Raw genomic sequence first — 24012 nt, 5'->3', positions numbered from 1 at the left:
GATGAGACTTAAATAAAATATTTGAGTTGAGTTGAGTATATTTGAGTATTAAAATATATAGGTATCGAGGGAATTGACAAGCCCAAGAAGATAGTTTTCAGATAAGCCGGGATGGTATTAAAACATATAGGGATCCCGGGAATTGACCAGTCCAAGAAGATATTTCTCAGATAAGCCGGGATCGTATTAAAACATATATGGATCCTGGGAAATGACCATTTTAATAATATGGTTTTCAGAAAAGCCGGGATCGAATATTAGACGTACAGATAAAGAGTCAATTCTCATTCGGTCTATTGGCCATAGTCGGAAGTATCACTAGACACCTTCAATACACCAATGTTTATTAACACCAGGGACGGCACGTTTTTGGTCCTGTACAGGGCATATTTATAAGGAAAATGAGGTCCGCTACAGTTCCTTTTCATTTTATAATTAAATCGCCAAAATATGCATTGATAAATAATTTGTTCTTCTTATAAAAATATTCATTTTAGACATTCATATCTGTTAATATGTGAAACATGTTATTTTTATACGATCCATGGATCTTGATTAATTGTTTATACATCTGTACTATATACCTTATGTTTTACATTTGTATTCCTTTTTTTGCAACGTGAAACCTTCTGGTATAGTATATATCATTAAAAAAACAACAACGTGATTGTTCGAGACATTTGTTAATATGCAGATAAATCAGCATGTTATATAGTATTTTACACGTCTTTTACTTAAAATAAGCATAGCAAGTCGGACTTGTATTTACCGAAAAGACCAGCTTCTTAGTTGGGTTACTGATTATCTCTCTGAAAGGAAACAATCGGTCTTTATCGGCTCTGAACTATCTTCCATCCTTAATATATCTGCAGGTGTCCCTCAAGGCTCAGCCCTTGGGCCTCTATTGTTTTTGATTTACGTCAATGATATTGCCGAAAACTTACTCTCTATTACTCGTCTTTTTGCAGACGACAGCTCTTTAGCTGTTTCTTCAAACAATATCGGCCTCATTGAAACAACATTAAATCGTGACCTAAATATCATTAATGAATGGTCTAATCAATGGCTTGTGAGTTTCAATCCCAATAAAACTGAAGTTATGTTTTTCTCTTCAAACACAAATCCTAAGCCAATTTTATTCTTTAATAACAATCGTCTTGACTTTGTTGATCATCACAAACATTTAGGCTTGACAATTTCTCATGATCTCAAATGGCATGAACATATCGAAAAAATAATGTTATCAGCGTCAAAAGTTTTAAGTACAATGCGTGCATTAAAATTCAAACTTAAACGATCTACTATGAATAAAATATACATCTCTTATATGCGTCCGATTTTGGAATACGCCTCAGTAGTGTGGGACGGTTGTACATTAAACGAAAAGCAATCACTTGAACAATTGCAATACGAAGCCGCGCGCGTCGTTACTGGGTTAACTAGGTCTGTATCGATAAATTCATTGATTAAAGAAGTAGGCTGGGTATCTCTTTCTGACAGACGTAAAATTCAAAAGTTAGTCACTGTTTACAAAGCAAAAAACGGCCTTGTCCCTCATTATCTTGAAGATCTCTTCCCAAGTACTGTTTCAGAAACATCAAACTATCCACTTCGAAATAATAACAATTATGCAACATTAGCTCGTCGTACTGAAACGTATAATAGATCTTTCTTACCTTCAGCAATTGAACTTTGGAATTCACTTGATGCTAGTATTCGTAATGCGGAATCACTAAACATATTTAAAACTAGAATGAAAGAAATGTTCAAAGCTCCTATTGTACCTAAACATTTTTTAATAGGTGACAGACTATTATCAGTTTTACACTCACGTATAAGAAACAATTGCAGTGACCTAAATAGTGACCTAGTTAGAAATCATCTTAGTGAAAATCCCACATGTCATTGCGGAAATGCAGTTGAGAATGCTGAACATTTTTTCTTTAAGTGCCCGAGTTATCAAACGCAAAGAATAACACTCTTTACAGAAACTAGGACGTTCCACCCACTGAATACAAATCTACTGTTACTTGGTAGTGATAGCCTAGCATCGAAAGATAATGAAGTTATATTTACTGCTGTCCATAAATTTATTAAAAATACAAATCGATTCACTTATACCTAAACATTAAACCTTTATTGTAATCAGTTATACATGTACTTAGAATATTATATAAGAAGTAATTACAAATACCCTGTACCCAATATAAAGTAAATGCACATAACAGCCTTAACGAAACCCGTGACACTTAGGGGTGGGGGTGGGGGGTAGGTTATACTGAATCCTTAGCTCATCCATATTTATAAATTTATAAAATACACGAACGTTGATTTCTATCTGTTCGATTACTTTATTGTATATTGTTAAAAATCGTTTCTTACGATTCATTCCATCAACAATTATACATGATATACACTATGTTTATGTTATATGCCATTAAGTATTGAATATAGTTTTTCGTTTCATTATCTACCGGGGAGGGCCGACCGCTAATGTTGTAAGAACTTGGGCCCAACCCGTTTGCTTTTGCTGTTTAAAATACATATGATTTGTATCTGTATTGTATATACATGTATATAGCAATAAAATATGATTAAACTGTAGGGGTGTGGATTTTTTCCGGCGAACATTTTTATCTTGTGTATTATTATAGATGTTGAAATATGATTTTTTTTCAAAACGGCATATATTAAGATTTTTTGATATATATGATCAGTACATGTCCTGGGATTGACAAATATGCATTTTATTTGGATTTTAAAGGCGTTTTGAGCTCCAAACCCCAAGCGTCTGTGGAAAAGCCGGGATCTATTAAACAGTACAGAGAATTGACCACCTGTCATACACTCAACAGTTTTTTTGTTATCAATTATGTTAAGTATATCTTATTATCTTTTCTAAAAATAATATTAAATACATGAACATACAATTTAACCAATTATTGTATTAACAAAAACTTTGATTTTTTTCAATTAGGCATATAATTACAAGTATTGTGATTTCCGCATTTTAAGTTTGTTAATAAATAGCTCTTAATAGCTTTAAATCTTAAGTTAAATTAATTTACCATTCATTACATACAATAAAAAATAAAAAGTTATCGTTTAATCGCCTTTCATTACGACGATAATCAACACAAATATAGTTTATTCGTTTTCCCTATATATCTAATACGATCCCGGATCCCGGGCGTCCCGGATCCCGGATCCCGGGATTTTCCCCCACCATAAATAATTGCTAAATTATACAAATATACGAACAAAGAAATTTTGTTATTCGAAACCTACTTTACTGCCTCCGGATATGTAAAAGTAATAGTTTATATGCGGATGCAATTATGTTGTTTTCGCAAGATAGTATTAGTAATCTTTATTTACATCTCATCATTGTACAGACATACATGTATACACAATGTTAAAAATTTACAGCATAAAAGTACAATGCCACTCCAGCAAGGAGTTATAAGAGATGAAAAATCTATATCACAAATTAGAATATATATATATATATAAATATATACATAAATGCATAAACCATTAGAACAACACGTTTAAGTGATAAAACTGAGAAACCATTGCTATACATATAGAACATCGTGACTACCTGAAAGAAGCAATTAAAGATATTTAGCATACAACATTAAAACTGAGAAATCGTATAAAAATAACTGAAATATAAGAATAGCTGCAGTATTTCATACAAATGAGAAAGATATAAATATTTACATGAAAAAGAAGCTATTTACATAATATATAAAAACCGGCGTCTTTGTAAAATTTAATATTGAAACAGGTTTTGGCACAAATACGAATCATATCTATGTTTGAAAAAAGAAAACGGTATTTGTCATCATCAGACAGTGTCGAAAAGCTGTTACTTAAGGAACATGCTTTAGCCAACAAATCCCGCCTTATAAGTATATCATTGTAAAGAGAACAATTCAAGATAACATGTAATTCATTTTCTATACTATTTCTATACTATAGTATGAACGGTACAGAAAAAAGTTGTCCGTTGTTTAAGATATGAAACAATCAAGTCTATAAAGGGCATCTATTTCATTATGTATTACGTCAATATAACTGCGTTGTTTTGTGTTTGTTCAGAGAATGATAATTTTTGTTATTTACCTCGAAGTAAGCTGACGAGTCATGCAAATAACGGGAATTGTTCAAGGATATATCAAAAGAAACTGTTTTGTATGGAAGCACTGGAGGGCCCTTTTGACTTCTGACTTAATGACTTTTGACTATTGACTCGGGAGTTATGACTTGTGTCTTCTAAGTTGTGACTTGTAATTTGTGATGATGCATTGCCGCTCATTTTAAGCCAGGAGGTGCAACATGGCGGACAGGGATTTGTCAGATGATGTAAGTTGTTATAGTTTGCTTGAATATTCTTCTTAAATAATGTAATATAGCGATGTTATACATATCCATCACTAATCGGGCAATACAATTTGGACGGTCTGTGTATTTTTGTTCACTGAGATCTAGATGCGTTTACCATAAGAAATTAACACTCTCCCTCAATGTGAGAAAAGTGACTCCTTTCAAGCCTCACGGGGGAACCGAGTCAAACTTCCATCAATTAAACAATCTATACTTAATGAAACTTATCAGTACTAAGATTTAAACTTGCAGATAAGCTCGAGTTTTTCAAAATATATGCCAATATCAGTTATTGGCTTCTTGTTAAGATTGAAATATTACAAAATGCATTTACTGATATAAAATGATGATACTATGATAAGTGTTTATACAAGAATCGTTGTAATTATTCTATACAAGTATATATATACATAATTATTCTGACCACTATATATACATGCACATAGAAAAGGTTGTCGGAATGATCGATTTCGTTTAGTGTATTAATACCATTCACAAAACTAAAAAACAAAGAAACACTCTTCTTTAAATGACTGATTATGCATAAAATACAATTACACACCAATTTTATTCATCAGGGTTATTCATTTGGTTCTCTCCATGTATATGAGAATTAGATTTATCACTGGATTCGAGTTGGCCAAACACATTCGACATTCCCATATTTATAGTTTACTGTACATTACGGGAACAAAATGCTTCCTCAGATGAAAAAAACGGCATATTATATTTGAAAGCCAGAACTAGACCCAGGAGGCCATAAGTGGCTCAAAACACTTTGGTTCAGCTAGCTAGTTGATCAGCTAGACATGGTCATAAATCAAAATAAAAAAAAACTTTGCTATCAGTAATAGTGTACAGAATACCGTTAGGGCCATCGTGGTTGAACGTTATAATCCAGAGGGCGGCAATGTGAAAGTGCGACAACGCGATGGCGATAGTACGAGAGTACAGTGACGATAGTACGATAGTGCGATGATGACAACGCGACAATGCAATGGCGACAATGCGATGACGACAATACGACAGTGTGATAATGCGATGGCGATAATGCGATAGTACGATGACAATAATGTGATAGTCGTCCTCGTGTTATCGCGTTGTCGTCATCGTACTATCACCATCGTGTTGTCGCACTATCACATTGTCGCCCTCTGGAATATAACGCACAACCACAATGGCCCTAACGGTATTCCGTAATACTGTGCTTTTCGCTTCATATAAGCTTACTTGAAAGAAGAATTAACTTTGATAAAGTTAGTCCTTCTAAACTTAAGTGATTCAGTTTTTAATTGTGCTAAGACCAAATCAAAAAATATATTGGTTTGTAGTGCCCGCTACCTTCCCATCTTCAATTATTTATGTCATCGACTTGATTTTGTTTTATTTACCGATATGTATCCTGTTCTCCCATAATTACCTCCCCTTAATAAGAATATGCCATTTGTAATAAAGATTAGTAACGGAATATATTTGCTATGTTTTATTAAAACAACTAAACCATGTGTAATCTGATTATCTCATTATACTTTGTGTCGTTAATGGTTAGTATTAGAAAATTGTAATTCTGAAACTTCAATTAATTGAGAATGTTTGAATGAAGTACACAAAAAAACAAAATACTATATCTTGTGCAACAGTGATTAAATAATATTATTAAAACATCAGGTAAGCAATGTTGATAAAATGAAGCACAAAATGAAGCACCTTTTGAAATTTTATCTTTTTGTTATTTACAGGACATACATAGGAAGCAACGTATAAAGGAAGACAACATTAAAAATAGAAAGGCAAAGAAGAAAAAACAGCCCCCAACTAGTTCGCTGCTCCATGAAATGGAACAAAATATTATAATAAACACTGATTTGTTTATACTTCAATTGTTTATTGTTAAATAAAAGTTCTTTTTTAAATCAATATTATAATAAATACTAACATTTTTAAAAAGATATTGTCATGTTGTGCTAGTTTTCATAGTGTTGGTGCATGACCTTGCCCTACACGGGCGCTTTATACTAGGGCTAGAAAAAGTCTAGTTGTTTAATCCATTTTGAGGGCTTATTGCGAAACGGTTGTAACTTAAACTAGATAAAGAAGGAGATACAACTGTTTTGCACCAAGCCCTCGATTATTATATTTTAGTTGCATTTTATGATACGCTTCATGGCTGTTGAATATCTGTTCCTTTGCCAATCCCCAAACCATATATTAACCATGCATTTGTAATAGAGGTCGATACGTAAAAGTCAAGACAACAAATGTTTGAAGTCACTACTAACAAGTAGGAAGTCAAAAGTCACAAGTAGGAAGTCATAAGTAAGAAGTCAAAAGTCACAAATAGGAAGTCTCTAGTCAGAAATACGAAGTCACAAGTCGGACCATTGTGCACGAAGTGTCATTGCAATATCGTTTAAAATGTCCTTAGCTTTACAAATGCGTCATCCTGGAAATTCTTGAAGCTGACCTTACCACGGATAACTACCTATTCGCCCTAATAAGAGCCAATGCTTCTATAAGCGCCCATCCCTTCTTTTCCATTTGTAAATGGTTAAGCGCCCAGGATAAATTGTCTTAAAAGAAAAAAAAATCAGCTGACCACAATCGACATTTTAAATGTTTATGCATGTCCGCGGGCCTAGAAAATTTCACTGTACAAGGACAGACTGTGAATATTCACATTTCAAACCAATTGTAGTGATTTGTCAGTAAACGGGACCACTTTAAATACGAGAAATCAACAGAATTTGCATAGCTGTGACTCTTACATATTGTATACTTTTGTAAGACCTGACTCCTAATAAGCGCCCACCTTTCACAATTTTCTAAGCGCTCTGGGCGATTACTAGGAAGAATACGGTAGAACTGGCTAGATATCCTGTGCATGTTTCATACTAGGGCGTTTGATCTACAAAGATGAACGTGAGGCAGTAAATTTATTTTAAAAGCCAGATTCTAATTAACTGAAAGTTAAGTATATAGGCCCTAGTAAGTCTGCACACCTGCACAGACTAATTCGGTCTACACTTGTCCGTAGTTTTTCTTGACTGAAACGTTAACGGTTACAAACAGACCTTTGTGAGCCATGATGTATTTGAACGTAGAAATAACATTTGACTTTCGTGACATATTCGTTTGTTATAATTGACTGTCAAACATAAGAATAAACATATGCCACTTACGTTATGAACTATAAAATATATTATACTAAAGTTTACAACATCATCACGATCATCATCCTTAATATAGTTATCATCATCGTCATGATTATAATCATTATCATCGAAATCAACTTCTGCTTATCATCAACAACATAATTATTTAAATTATAAAGTCGACCTTCATCATGAGGAGCAGCATCCTGACAATCATCATTGCAGTCAACATACTTATAATGATAATCATGATGATGTAGATGATGATGATAATGATGGGTCGTGTTGATCATTTGTTCTCTCACAAAACAATTTTATGGCTTAAAAAGACTTCAGTCTTCATACGAGTTTGCCACTAAATCATTCAACTCCAGGAACAAATTCAATGCTGAATCGGCATCTACTGGCATTTGGAGGTCGGGCTTTAACAGATAAGCCAATTCGCTGAATTCGTCAAACTTTCTCCTTGGAACTGAATACATATCTTTACAACAGGTCACATCACGTTTGTCAACCACAGTACCATAATCAAGCGCGCCAAACGTTTCAGGTAAAAAATACATAATGTCAGGTTTTCCGTAATGTGCGTCGGAATTGTGCTGAGGTCTAATTTCATGTACATTCCACTGTTGAGCAATTCTATCCAGGTGTGTTTGTATTAGGTTCGTAAAACAAAATTTCAAATTTCCACAATGTATCTGGTCGAGTTCATTGAAACGCCCAGAATCGCGCAAATCCTTAAAAGAGTAAATCCACCACTGTACTCCTTGTTGACGTAGCGTACCCCATCTTTCAATGCGCTGGTTAGAAGTGCTTCTTCCAACAATAACGCTGCGACTACCAGCAAAGTGGTCGGTTGCTTCATTCCGAAAGAACTGCTGTAGAAGACAAACAACACTGTTTTCTGTTCCAGCATCGCAACGAAGTATGCGAGGTGTTTTTTCAATGCGCTTCAATGCATCGAAATAATATATCGCAATCAGTTTTGGATCGTTGTTAGTGTCAAAAACTTCTAACCAGATAACTTTCCTGCTAAAACCATCTACCGCTCCGTGTATACAAAATCCGAATGGTTTCAACTTATCATAACCATCTAAATGCCAAATATTGTTTGGCCCTTTTGCACAATAGAAACGTCTTTTAAGTCGATGTGCTTTTCTCATTCCAACACCATTTGGATCTATCACCTTCATTATGTCCATAACATCTTTATGGATTACATCCATATTATGATTCACTTTCAGCCGGCGCCATATAGTCCGATAACCGAAAGACTGTCCACTATAATGCATTTCCGTACCAATTACACGAACAACGTTTTTCAACTGCGATTGCAAATGTACACCTCGACGTTTCAGGTTCAACTTCTTCAAGATTCTTTTCAGCTGACGCAGTGACAACAAAATACCATGCTTAAGTAGCAAAATTCCAAGAATTTCACTGTATTTACAACCTTCTTTGAAATATTCTTCAATGAGTGATGCTTTATCAACATTCGGAGACGACAAAGGCAGGTAAGCTGGGACCACACCAGCTGTTATCTTCAACAGAGTGCACAGAAAACAACACGCAAACACGAATTTCATATTTTGGCACAACACAGCCATCACCGCTCATTACTCACGTGCTCTCTTAAAGTGTTGTTAAATTAATTAATTTCACAACTAAGAAGTAGTAAGTCTTGAGTTAAAAGTCAAAACTCCCAAGTCAAAAGTCAAAACTCCCAAGTCAAAAGTCATAACTCTCAAGTCAAAAGTCATTAAGCCAGAAGTCAAAAGGGCCCTCCAGTGCTTCCATAGTTTTGTTCTTGGAAGCAACGACCTTTTATACGTTATTGTTTTTTACAACCAAATTTGAATAAACGTGTTTTGTTTTTGCACCTGAATAGATATGTTGTGTATACTTACTGGAATTAAAATGTGTTTTACTTATGAAAGCTTATGAATTGCTTTGCTTTATTGAATATATATCTTTCGCCTATGGCTTGAAAATCAAGTATGATTCGTGTTTATTTTTCTATTATCTACGACGGTTTTTAAAAACTTTTATAAAAGAATAAATTATTTTTCCTGTGAATACAGTATTTTTTGGTAAAAGCTGTTCATAAGATATAATAAAAGATACAGCTGCACTGACAACAAATTGAAATCAATGGTCCAAAAAACAACAACACACAAACACGAACAAAAACAACGAATAAAAAAGAACAACAACAAAACAAACCAAAAACGCCACTCCTCATATAATAAAAACGGAATAGAAAGTGTGAAGCACTGATGAGAATTATTTAAATGGCTGGAATGACTTTATAATATGTGAGATGTCCGAAAATCAATCAATATGGCAATGCATAATGACAATTAAGTATTCGAGCTTGACGTCCAATCAGCTAGGATGGGAACAAAGTGCTGTCACATCTGAATAAATTGCTCTAAGAAATACGTTGAAATACGTTGAAATATATCGGTGAAACACGTTAAAAAGGTCAGTAAATATATAATTGTAAAATAACTTTTCATTAGTCTTATTACACTCTTCATTAGTCAGTGTAATAAAGCACGTTTGTGAAATCACGTTTTATTGGTCGACAAAATAATATATATTAGTAAAGCTACTTTTCTTTGGACAATCATCTTGTTTGATTAACTGATCAAAAAAGATTGCTACACAAGCTACACTTTTCATCTACAACAAGAAATCAAAGTACAGAAGGCGCTGAATTTGTTTGGGTCTCAGAATGTCAGAAAGGTAATATTGTGAGATTATAAACCTATTTGTTTGTAAAGTGTCACCAAATTCTGTAGTAAATTGGCAATAAGATTAATTGCAACACAGATATTCAATTCAATGTTTATTTGCCTTAAACAATAATAATAATAATGATAATAATAATAAAAATTAAAAAAAAAACAAAAAAAACAACAACATGAGTTGCCTGAACTGGGATGTGAACTTCAGACCTCTCGCTTCTAAAGCGAACGTGTAAACCCCTCGACCACGGGGAGTTGTTATAAGATAACAGCCTGAAGACTACCATGTTTTTCTTAATTAGAGTTTGTAACCCTTATTAATTTCGATATATTTTTTCACGATAAACCTGTTGTTTAACTCTGAAGTAATTAATCATGGAGCTGAATATAAGCATGTATATCGAAAAGAATAATACAATATTAGAAATCTTCGACCAATTGGGAACTACTTTTTTCGTTACGAAAATTAATGCGCCTGTCATTTGAAATCTACGCAGTGATCTCCCCTTAATTTTTCGGCATCAATGTACATATGAAGGGAAGTAACCGCTTCGAGGAGTTTGGACTACTTTCGGTATTCGGAAATAAGAACATCAGGGTCTGAAATTTCGCGTCCATTATTTGTTTGGTTTGACGACCCAAACAAATAAAAATGAAATAGTGAAGCATTGTAGATTCGCCCGAAAAAAATGAATGTCAAGGTCAATGTTTTTATGTTGCTTTACTGTAATAAGATTATTGCCAGTGTATTGCCGTTGTAAATTCAACATATACATTCGTCTTTATAAAGAGAGTTGTTATGAATTTGTTGCCTTACTTTTCATGTTGAGTGTATTAATATACATGATTTATGAATAACCACAACCTCAAAAAACAACAACAAGATTGCAGGGAGTATGTCGTATAGCTGGTTGCACAGGCTAATTAGTCATACATGCTATATTCAAAAAGAATGACAAGTCAAAAATGTATATACATATATTAAGGTTTTTATTTCATAATGTGCACTATGGAACATGACATGATTTATGAGTATTATAGTTCAGGATGCATGCGGACTAGCTTATGTCAAGATGATTTATATATGTAACTCTAAAACGCGTGTATTTATATACATTATAAAATGTCCTTATGACAGGTTGTCTTTATATATACTATTCTCAAATGTCCAGGCAGAAGAGTTCGACTTTGGTATTCCACTCGTTCACATGTGTGTTTGTATTTGTATATTAAAAGTATGTAACATCCGTGAGTTCTTCCTCCGTTATACGACAAGTACGGTGTATATAAGGCACAATTTTTCTTCACTGTTATGTCATTTAATTTCTAACAGTCATTCTAAGATAATCAGAGATGGTCAATATAGCTGTTTTTATTATGATTTCGCTCTATTTCCAAGGTAAGAAAACACTTCACTTTACTTATCGTCAATTTCATTCAAAATGAATGTTCAACGCTTTGTGTACATGTACACTTTTTTAAAAATATTTATACACTCTTGATGGAAACAGAATTTGATAAATTTCACAATTGTGGATGTGGCGGCTACAAAATGCTTTCAAAATACTTCAACTTACTGTTGTTATTAACTTCTTACCCTGTCAATATTCTGAAAATATTTTTTCTTACTTAATATTTTTTTATGTAAACTGGTCTATAATGGAAGGTCTGTAATACAATGAAAAAATGTTGAGAGTATTTTGTATAATAATAATAACACATACCTACAAATCAGAAAAAATCGCATATGGGTTTTATTGGTATGAGGTTATATTAAGAAGGGTCTATTGAATAGCATGAACGTGACACATAAAAGGCTTCACGACCACCGCCATATGAACACATCAATTCAAGTTTTCCTGTTTTAGTGTTAAAATTCTGTTTAAGATTAAAGTACCGTACATATTTTTTTACAGTTAATTAACATGATCTATATTTAGAAAGCTGATTAGGCATTTTCAAGTTCTCCTTACCAAAATAAAAGGAAAGCAAAACTCGACTTTTAGCTACAACCAACGTGTCGATTTCGAAAGCAAGTTTGGTGTATTAACAAGAGAAAATCAAAAAGGAGAAACATTGTCAAAAAGAGATTTCTCTACACTGACAAAGCTAGATGATGAAAAGAAAAAAAACACTAAGATATTGAAAATTATCAAAAATCCAAAAGAAATTGCAGAACGCATTAACACTTTTAAAATGGGGAATTATATCTACTGTATATGTCTACATATCTACACCTACTGAATACAGATTGCTTAATCAAGGCTTGTCTGACAGTGGCCTTATGATGTTTTATGAAATATAATATCTCTCAAAATCATAAATGTATTTAATAGATAAAATCTTGTCGGCGGCACCGGTGAGCGGCGTATGGTAGGTCCATGGTATAGGAGCTGTTATTATTAGCAGTTAATGTCATGTTGTCTTAATTAGTTTTATTTTGATTTCTAAAAATCAAGTAAACAAATATGTTCTTATTTTATATTATAACATTGACCATCATCAGGTGTTCATGGTACATTGCGGGTGCCAAACTACTACAGTAACCACATGGTGTTACAGCGTGCACCTGCTCGAGCAATTTTGTGGGGATATGCTGACGTAATAGGTGATACAGTAACCATTTTGATGAACGGCGTTCAAATACAAGAAGCGACGGTTCAGAAAAGTACCAAAAATAGTAAGAATTCATTTTTTTAGGAAATTTATATTGGCATTTTATTATTGCATGTTTCATTTTAAGATCGATATTACATAATATTTAATTATTTTGTAAGTAGACGCAGATAACGACAAAACAACGGCAAAATAGCAGTTGAATAATACAAAAAAGATATGATGTAAATCTTATATATTATAGACACAGTTGGATTTTGGAAAGTTAAGCTTCCAGCAGAGAGTAACCCAGGGCCGCACGAGATTCAAGTAAAATCTAGTGAGGGGTTTCTCTCATTTGTTGACGTCATGTTCGGGGATGTGTGGGTGTGCTCTGGACAAAGTAATATGCAGTTTACAATGCGAAAGGTAAACGTCATATTAACGATGACTCCTTTTAGGTTTTAGGTTTAAGTACTATACATGTTCATACACATTAAAGAAAACAATCACGTGATCATTTTCTGAACTGAACAGTATTTTATGTATGTGAGGAAACATTGTAACGACCACAGTTAGAACCGGTCCGAATTCTTGGTGCTGAGTCATTCTTGAACGTTTAGCAAATCAAAATTAGTCTATTAGATAAAATTATTTATCAGTTTCTGACATTCGATGAGATAGTTTTACAATTTTAATAAATACATTATTTAACAATACCTTATTAATCACACTACTTTTGTTTTGAAGAGGACAGAGTCGGTAAAATTGACAAAGAATAGAACCGAAGATTCTAAAATAGATAACGGCAACAATTTGTTTAATTTGTATTATAGGTGTTCAACAGTACACATGAAATCGACGACTCTATACAATACGGTGATATTCGGATGATATCCTCTGATTTAAAACAATCTAATGTGCCACTTGACGATGTCTCATTAAAACGGTCGTGGATATATCCCATTAAAGGTGTTTTTTCTAAGTTTCATTAACGGAATTCTATGTTTTATACAATTTCTGTTACGATTAAAAGCGCCTAAAATCGAAGGGGACTGCATACATGCCCTTTGATATTACAGTGATAATTTATCTATGAATATCCTTGATATTAAAATATATATATTCTTTTCAAATATCTTCCCTTTTGTACTGACATTTATTTACTTAACAAGATACGACGCTCGTTAACGTAAATACCTTTAAGAAGTAAAACAAATGAAAATAATAGAAATGTTGCTGTATTTTTAGGTATAATAAATGAGTTTTCGGCCCTATGCTTCATGTTTGCACGTGATCTTCAAAAGCATTTGAAGTATCCAATCGGAGTAATTGAATCAGATTGGGGCGGTACTACAATAGAAGTATGGAGTGGCCCGGATGCTGTCAAAGCTTGCCCAACGACATCAACCATTACGCCGTGCGTATTCAAATTTGTAGAGAAAAAACATGCCCAATCTATTAATGTTTCAATTTGACCATTACGTTTCATTCGTATGATTTCACTACATTGTAGCAAAGAAACCACATCAAATTAAAATATTATATAGTAATTTAAATTAATAAGTATATTATACTCGTAGTATGTGGCCAAATTTGAAACTGATAAAGTAATCCCGGTTATTTTCTAAAAGATAAAACATATAAGTACAGCTGAAAAAGTAATTGATTTCTGTGAAGAATTGGAAAAAAGAGCACTGACATTACATTTGTATCTATCTGTAGGAATAAGCATTGGCCAACAGAGAAAGGTGTGCTCTGGAACTCTATGATACATCCTTACCTGTCAATGACAATAAAAGGCGCCATCTGGTACCAAGGTAAGTAAGCAACGTAATTCACTTAAATAATTACTGCTTTACTACTTCTTAAGGAGAAATTTACTTGAATTATTACGGTTTTACGCCTTCGTAAGGAGTAATTTACGCGAATAATTACTGTTTTACTACTTCTTAAGGAGTAATCCTCGTGAATAATTACTGTTTACTACTCTTTAAGGAAAGCTATTAGAAACGATACACCAAAATGCCGAGACAAAAAATATATGTCTTTCTATTACAAAATATCTAGTCAGGGACCAAAATATACTAGATTTTATCTTTCCATGTACATCCAAGTAAATAAAGCTGACATTTTTATTTTTTTTATATAATATTATTGTAGCGCATTTCATATATTACACACGGGTAAAGTAACTTTTGCAATGCATTAACAACGAGTGTAGAACAAAAGCCCTCCCGGACAAAAGCCCTTCCGTCCAAAAATGACAAGATGGACAAAAGCCCTCCCGTGAAAACGACAGGGCGGACATAAGCACTCCATGAAAATGACAGGGCGGACAAATGCCCTCCCGTGAAAATGACAGGGCGGACAAAAGCCCTCCCAAAGCAAAGACACATATGTATGTTATATACTTTTTTTTTCCTTTCAATGCACTCAACATATTAAAATTGTAATCATGAATATGTTTGTTTTCCATTACATAAGCGTGATTGCACGAGCTTGAGCACATTCCTGACATGCATCTGAATAATAAATGCTAAAATCTGTAAGTGCCTATTTAATCACGTAATTTTGAAATGATAACTCCCATATGAAATAATAAAAAGTAATAAATGATGAAAAGAAGTCTAAATTAACTAAAATTTAAAGTCCAAAACATTTATAGTTTGTCTTGAAACAAGTAAATTACTTTTAAAACTGACTTTGTTTTGAACGACATTCGTGTTAAAAGTTACCTCGTAAACATTTCAGAAAGGTATATTCTGAATGAAAGGTGGTTCTAGTTCATCCAATTGGAAACAACAATAGAATATAAAATGTTACAATATTAACATGTTGAGTGCATTAAAAAAATAAAAGGTATTAACATATATATTTTTGTTACGGAAGGGCTTGTGTCCGCCATGTTATTTTCACGGGAGGGCTTTTGTCCGCCCAGTCATTTTCACGGGAGGGCTTTTATCCGCCCTGTCATTTTCACGAGAGGGCTTTTGTCCGCTTTGCCATTTTTGGACGGGAGGATATTGTCCGGGAGGGATTTTGTTGGTCTCCTATTTACAACACTTGTATTTGTTCTGTTTTTTTTTTATTGCATGGCTTATTTGAGAGGTAGGTACAGTAGATGCAAAAACCGTTACTCTTTTGCTTATGGTATTAGTTATTTAGTTATGCAAATATATATAACAAATATCCTACATGTATATAAGTGTTGTTATTTGATACTGTGATAAAGCAAATTTGACATCAAGAAATCCTTAAGAACAAAAAGCTTTCTTACTCACTAGCTAGTCGTTATTCCGTTTTCATAATGATTTTATGTTTATTTATGAAAATGACAACACATTCTCAAATATAAATTACAACTGATTCACATAAACATTCAATACGACGGTAGATTTCAGTAATGTTCACTTTTTATATTTAATCAGAAATATACAACGGAAACTTACAGCGGAAGTTTCTAAATTCAAATTTTCACCATTTTTGTGTTTAAATGTTGAATTCTGCTTAATTAAGTCGGTGTTTGGGGGTGTGGACGGTAACTTAAACCGACTCGGCAACATTTCCAATTTCGTCGTTTTTGGGTTTTCTTTAGAGACTCTGTTTTTGAACATAACCAAATAAACATCATTTTATTCAATGTTGCTTGCAAACAAACAAACGTAGATCATCACAGGTTTATGTTACAAAGAAAAACATTATATAAATATCATTCATTAGGTGAATCAAACGCAGGCCGACCTGACCTATATGCATGTCAGTTTCCCGCCATGATCGACGACTGGCGGAAGAAATTCCATGCTGGATCAGACGGTGAAACAAGTGATCATTTCCCGTTTGGATTCGTTCAGGTAAGTTTAAAAAAATATAAATTCTGGAGACGTACGTTGCGGTTTCTTAAATAGAGGATATTGAATGAGTGTAAGTTCAATACTGAAGTTATTGCACGAGTTGAATAAAATTTTATTATGCGAGCCTCTGGCGAGCATAATATTATTTAATTCAACGAGTGCAATAAATTCAGTAATGAACTTACACGAATTTAATATTCTATTTATCACATACCCAAAATAAAGACCGCTTAAAGTGAAATAAGAGTAATTTTTTTATTGACGCGCCTATAGTATAACGCTAACATTTAGCGCGTCTTTACACTATGTTTGTATAACGTTAATGACGTCACGTCAAAATATATGCACGGCCGTGCAATACCATTTTTACGGAGTCGCAAAATCGGCACGGGTGTGTGATAAAGTCATATAAGATAATAGAATAAAAAATACATTATAGCATTGATTTGTTCTTTCTTTATTCAGTTCTATAAAAGCCTTTATATATAACTATATTTTGCTAAAAGTGTCCAACGTTTAAATGGGTTACACCCATCTTTTTCAAAGAGTTCGTTATTTGTTTTCTTAATCACATCAATGCGATAAGTGTAGATGTGATTTAGAAAATAAATAACAAACTCATTGAAAAACTTTGGATGTTGATACAATTTATGCAATAGATAGATTTTTATTTATTGTTTTTAGATTTGTTTATGAAAAGTCTTTAAAATTAGTAATTTAAAAATAATTGGCATAACTTTCTGCAAAGAAGAAAAATCAGACAGACTACAGTATTCGATAACTATTATTGAGATTTAGCACAAACACTCAAATTGAAGTTTACTTCATGAAATGCAGAAAAAGTACGTCATTGCTAACCTTGATGGAAAAATTATTTGTCCTTGAAATCAGAAAAAGGTTCAAATAAATGGGCAGGTAACTTAAAAAAGAGGTCGGTAACCCCTGATTTCCTTAAGTTTAAATTGTTTCTGTTCATATTTTTTAGATGATGCAAAGTTTAAAAAAATTATATTATGTAGTTTTTAATCTGCTATAAATTTTATATTTGAATTAAATTCTGCTATATGTTTGTATGTAACCAAAGCATACCCCTATAAACATTTTCTGCAACTTTTTATATGTCTCAGTCGCTATAAATAGGATATACATTTCAGTATTTATTGATTTTTACCGATCATGCCTTTATTAAAATGTAATATAGATACACAACTTCTAAATGATTTATCCTACACGTCAAAACAACGTAAATCTTTGTTTCTTTGTGATAAAAGTATTAAGAATCTTAACGCTATCATAATTTGCTTACTTAAAGCTGGCACCGAACAGAGCTGGTAATGTAGTTGGAGGTTTCCCGCCGACAAGATGGGCGCAGACGACAGACATTGGCTATGTGCCAAATTCAAATATGCCGGATACATTTATGGCTGTTGCAATTGATTTGCCAGACTTTAATTCTCCATCCGGGGCGTAAGTAGGACTTTAGTCCTCGTTACGTATCACAATAATAATTCTAAGATGTTTATATCCAAAGTGATTAACCTTCAACTTTTTCTTTCAACCCAACCAAATTAAGAATATTGATTGTGGTACTCAATGATGATTGTAATTTAAACAAAGCTTCAACTTAAATTTGATCTAAGAAAAAGTACATAATTGTAATGTTAAAACTTGCAAAATGAACTTGTTATGAAAATCAAATTTTCAAGGTATGACTAGCCAGCTAAATTATTTAGAACTGCAGTACTATTAGGTTAGCGCGCGCACATCATTTCATAGAAGATAAAAATGTGTTAAAAAAAAAATCCCACGTGTTTTATTTAATCGTGTACTTGGCTTTTTTCTTTAATAAACATTGGTATTATATTTAAAAATCATATTATAATCCAGTATTCATCCTACATATAAACAAGATGTAGCATCTCGTCTAGTTCTGGGAGCCATGAATGTTGCCTATGGTGACAAAAATGTTGTATTCCAAGGTCCATTTCCTACCGAGTATAATATGAACAATGGTCAACACACACTAAGGATCACTTTTGATAATGGGACTGGACTTTTACAAGTTAACAATAACAACGGTTTCGAGGTAATTAGTTTAATATCTTTTAAGGTATGGTCTGTACATTGAAAGAAGTCGTAAAGCTAGTAATCTTATATAACAGTGGAAAAAGATACTTTTACACAGAGTGTTTAAACCAAAAAAGGTCATACGGTTAAGTGTTTTGTATAGAATTGATATAGTGCATATAAGTATTTTCCTACAATAAGTAAACAATGCATAGATCTCTTACATGTCTTATTCTAGTTATCAGATTAATATATACAATAAGAAAAAGAAAAACACATTTGTTATCAGAAGAGCGCATGTCAATATTTGTGGTTAAAAATATTATTATTTAAATAGAAAATCAGAAAAATGATCTATCAATACCAACGACGCGACAGCAACAATGCATTCATAATGTACACTATGGTTTCGTGTTCTTTCATTTTATCTAAATATATAATAAGAATAGAAATTTGATAAGATTATGACATATATATACAACAATAATTACTTCTTGTTGAAAGATTTGCTGTGCAAGTACTACTAGCGAATGCAGTAATTCAGCAGCATGGTCTGTTGCCTCTATCAAACTGTCAGAAACATCTTCCATTCAAATAGATGCTTCTGGTTGCCATGGAAAAAATCATATTACTGGTGTAAGGTAAAGCTATTTTTTATGTTTAACTATTGCCTACTTTTTTATTTAAGGTAATTTTTTTATAAGTGATTAATAAATATCGCAGAATGAATTGCTTGTTTTTTTCCACCATTTCGTTTACTTTGGAAATAGGTATCAATTTTGAGTGCACTGTTCGTGATCAAATGCATATTAATATAATCATGGAAGCCAAATTAATTACAAAACATTTGAACGATTTACCGCGTATAATTAATAATACTTCAACGCAAAAAATCAATATATTTTCATGCTCACGTGCTAATAGAAAGAAAATTGATAATACTGTTGAACTACATTGAGGAGAGAAGAAATTTTCCTGATTTTATTTGGTTTATTGAAGTCAATTCTAACTTAAATGTCATAATTTTATAGCCATTCCCTTTTTAAAAAAAATATTTGCACATACCGTATAATAATCATTGATAATGCACTTAGCTGACCTGTTTGTTTCATATGGTAATAATGTGAAGCATAAAAGAATAGATTTTTTTTATCGTAATAATCATCATTCGAATGACATTTACATTCACATTTTTCATGTCATGCATGTCTCAGATTGATGATATTTAATTAAATGGAAAATAAAATAAGTAAATTCTTTTCATTCTAAGTCTCGAATTTGACTCTTTTCTTTTCTTTTTTTTTTATAGATTTCGGATATACATAAAGTTAGAAATAGTACGATTTTTTATACCCATTTCAGGTACCTATGGAAGGAGAGTCCCTGTGCATTGAAGAAATGTGCCTTGTACGGTAGTCGAACACAACTTCCTGTGCCACCTTTTATTGAAATTAAGATGTTTCAAACTCCAGGCATTGATATAATCCCTTTGTTTCAATAAAGGATACAATTAAACCGTTCTGTTTTTATCTTCTTCTAAAACCCTTATCAAAGAAAGCTAAAACTTATATGGTAAAAATCCTACACTTGAAAAGTAGTAACGAACATAATAAATGGTCCTATATCTCGGTATATTCGATCCTACTCTGATAGTTCTTTCATGTCATCAAAGAAATGTTTATATACATTAACAATTCAATAAAAAAATATTTCCCAATTCATACATTGAAAATATTTCTACCAATATATCTTCTACATGATATAGATCCTAAGATAAACACCGTTTTTCATGTTTAAATGTTTAGGTTTTCTTAAGCGGGTGGCTAGCATTACCCACTAAGTTGTTCATGAACAGGGTCGACCACACTGACTGTTACATTGTCAAAAACTCTAAATTTCGATTTACTGAAAACTACCTCAATGCGCAATACTGACACCACTTAATATTATCAAGTGTTTCAACATTTAAAAACAATTTAAGTCTCATGTTCAGGCATCCAAAAATAAATTATTCGGAGGAGAGGAAGTAATATTAAATATTTGAATCTGAAGAAAGGTCAGCTTGCAACATTTAGAACATAATTATTTCTAGTAGTCATAAATATCTAAGTTTTAAAGACGTACCATCTCACAAGCAATACAAACATGCATTATTGGAGTTCTTTTTGTTCATTTCAGTTTTGTATGTTGCAAGAAACTACATGTATATTTATATTAATTGATGAAAAGTTTGAAAGCAGCACGCCTCCAGATTCATCCTAATTTTCATGAAAATTTTGAAAATGTATTTAAAGGTATAATATTGTGAAATGAACAAAGAAAGTACTTGACACATTACAATCGGCACTTAAAATCCACGTAAATTACCAAAAAGAGGTCAAAATATGCATAAATAGCCCCTACTGCGTTAGTAACGCAGTAGAAATATGGTGATAAATACTATGAAATACAGTCATTAATTGCACATAAGATATAAATTATCAATTGAATCTTTAATTTGTTTACTTTTCTCAAAGTTTTAGTATGGTTTTCCAAGTTTAATTTTCTTGGAATACTTTAGGTCATCTGGAGGCATGCAGCTTTAAAGATAAATATGTCTTTCCTCTCCAGATATAAAATAGTATATACGGAAAGTATATAAATACTACAATACTATGTAGAAATGTATAGGGTTTCGGAAATAAGTTGAAAGTTAAAACTGCTTTTAGAATATATTTGAAATGCACTAATTCAGTCACTTGCTGTGATCACACCTGATGTGACCTTTACCTGTGACGTTATTACGCAACGTATTCTACTAATACTTGTCGTATACATGTTGTAATTTAACAATACATGCAGTAGTTACTGACCAAACAAGTTCAATTAAGATATACTAGTATGAGATATACCACGTTGTGACCTTGACATTCGACTAAGTGGTCTGTGTATTGCATTCAAATTTATTCTTAAGTCCGGCTATTCACATGTCCCTCCACAAAAAACAACAAAAAACAAACAAAATATAATAGTTTTGTACTATTTACTTTGCTCGTTGAACTTCTTTAAAAGTAAATAATATATTATAAGTTCTTTATATTTGTTTATATTTGTAATATTTTCTCATACACGCGAGAAGAAGGAATGATTATCATACTTCTTAAAATCAACAATATTTACTTGCTATGTTTTCCAATGAGAAAGATCTTTGTAATACAAGTACAAATGTTGCTGCAATGCAGCAATTAAGAATCTCCGTGCTAAGAAATATGCGCATGTTACAAAGACATTGCCAAATCATTCCTACGCACAAGTCATGTTCTATTTACATTACTATTGTTCTTTATTCCGGATTGTAAATCATTTAAATTTGCATAATTACACTTATCGTATGCACTGTCCATGAGAGAGGGGCCAGATATTAAATAAAAAAGGTATGTTACACCAATAAAAACTGAAATTAGTAAAGACATAAAATAGAAAAAATATTGGAGAGATGGTTTACTGAAAAAGCTACTAAGAATCAATGGTAACCAGTCTTGATAAGCAATAAAATACAAACAAAACCCACTACGTACTACAAAATAATTAGTAATTACCTGTAGAAGATACAAATGTAAGAAAATAATTACCGAATTAAGTTTTTTTATTGTCTTGTCTTTAAAACTGCGACTGAGGTGTGAAATTTGTTCCCGCTCTAATTCATTAATATGAAATGCTGCGAATCACCGAAGTGGAAACCAATTTATAACTTTGCATAATAGAAATCGGAAGGAATCGTTGGTCCCGAATTTAGTTTAAGCTGTAAATCGATCAAAATCGGGTCCATGGACAAAAAAATAGTAAAAACAAATAGCTCCGCATCCACAATAATTTCGATAACCAGAGGTGTTGTCAGGTCACTCAGGTGTGCGACATTCGTTTTTAGAGCCCTTTTTTCCTGCCGACATAGAAGTTAAAACAACAAAAAATAATGAACAATTGTATGCATAATAGAAAATTGTGAAATAAATAAATAAAATCGAACATGCGATGTACAAATATCACACATGGAACAGAACGTTTGACACTAGTGAAAAGAAAATCAGTATGAATTATACATGTATATCCCGGAAACAGGTATTGGGCGTAAGTAATTTCGAAGATGACCGAAATTTGTTTACAAAGGGCCATAAGTCAATCTAAATTCATGTCAGAGTTATGGACGTTGCAAAGGAACCTTTATTTGTTATCTAAGTAACATGGCATAATTATGTTATGTGAATTCGAAGATTGTTTTACCCGATATTTTCCTAGTTCACAAAGGGTCATAATTATGTGAAAATCCATGCTAGAGTTATAAAGAAGTTATAGGTGAAACTTTAACCAAAGTGTAACGCCGAGGCCGACGCTAGGGGATACCCCCATTATTCTTCGAATAGTACAGAACAAAACTTATTAAAACAAACGAAATAAAACTAAAGTGCAGTTAATGTACACACTATACATGTATAAGATATAAACAATATACAATGAATGATGTGAAGAATATTTAGGCAAGTAATAAAAATTAATGGTAAAGTCAAAATGATCTTGTGAAAAAGAATTATGGAATACAAAGATTTTATTTGTGTGAATTGATTTATTTATAAATAAACTGCAAAATAAACAACATGTGGGGAAGCAAGAAATTACAAATATAAATAAGACATACCCCTCTTAACAAATTATACAGAATACAAATATAATTTCTACCATCAATTAATATCCCTTTCAAAAACTTTATATGTGTATATATGGATATTAAAGTTATGCAATTGTGTTGATAACTTTTTGTATATTCGTTAATATAAATGGCTATAATAATAGTTTCGATGTATGTTGTTTGTTATAATTTGTTCCTTTTTTCTGTTCGTGTTTTATATAACTTTCATAGCTTGCGTCATTTTGTTTGAAATACATTTGAATTCTTGTATACTTTACACACATTCATTTAAAGACACTATTATAAGACAACTTTGTATAAATAATACAAAAGCTTATGTCAATCACACACAAAAGTTTAACCCTATTTTACAAAATGTACATTTACTACAAACAAATTGTATGATATGTCTTCTTGACACCCGAGCAAAAGATACAAAAGAGATTGTCATTAGAAACAAAAGAATAAAGATCACATTTGTAAAAATGAGCAGCCAATTAAAACAACTGAAGAAGAATAAAACAACTTTTGATTATTGA

General features: G+C 32.3%; 1 protein-coding gene across 1 annotated transcript; it reads left to right on the top strand.

Moving 5' to 3' along the window:
• The first annotated feature begins 11280 nt into the window (after positions 1-11280).
• LOC132746699 (sialate O-acetylesterase-like) lies at positions 11281-20440 on the top strand. Its single transcript, XM_060735916.1, has 11 exons — positions 11281-11693; positions 12801-12974; positions 13155-13318; positions 13726-13861; positions 14141-14309; positions 14615-14709; positions 16613-16743; positions 18056-18210; positions 18631-18829; positions 19315-19451; positions 20173-20440. Exons 1-11 carry the CDS (start codon positions 11648-11650, stop codon positions 20309-20311), a joined length of 1545 nt encoding a protein of 514 aa, XP_060591899.1. The 5' UTR covers positions 11281-11647; the 3' UTR covers positions 20312-20440.
• The last annotated feature ends 3572 nt before the right edge of the window (positions 20441-24012 follow it).

The sequence above is a fragment of the Ruditapes philippinarum genome, unplaced genomic scaffold (genome assembly GCF_026571515.1).
Source record: "Ruditapes philippinarum isolate M1 unplaced genomic scaffold, ASM2657151v2 ctg9051_1_1_1_1, whole genome shotgun sequence".
Classification (NCBI taxonomy): domain Eukaryota; kingdom Metazoa; phylum Mollusca; class Bivalvia; order Venerida; family Veneridae; genus Ruditapes; species Ruditapes philippinarum.
Note: the sequence above shows the minus strand (reverse complement) of the source record. Positions and strands in the feature narration are given on the sequence as shown.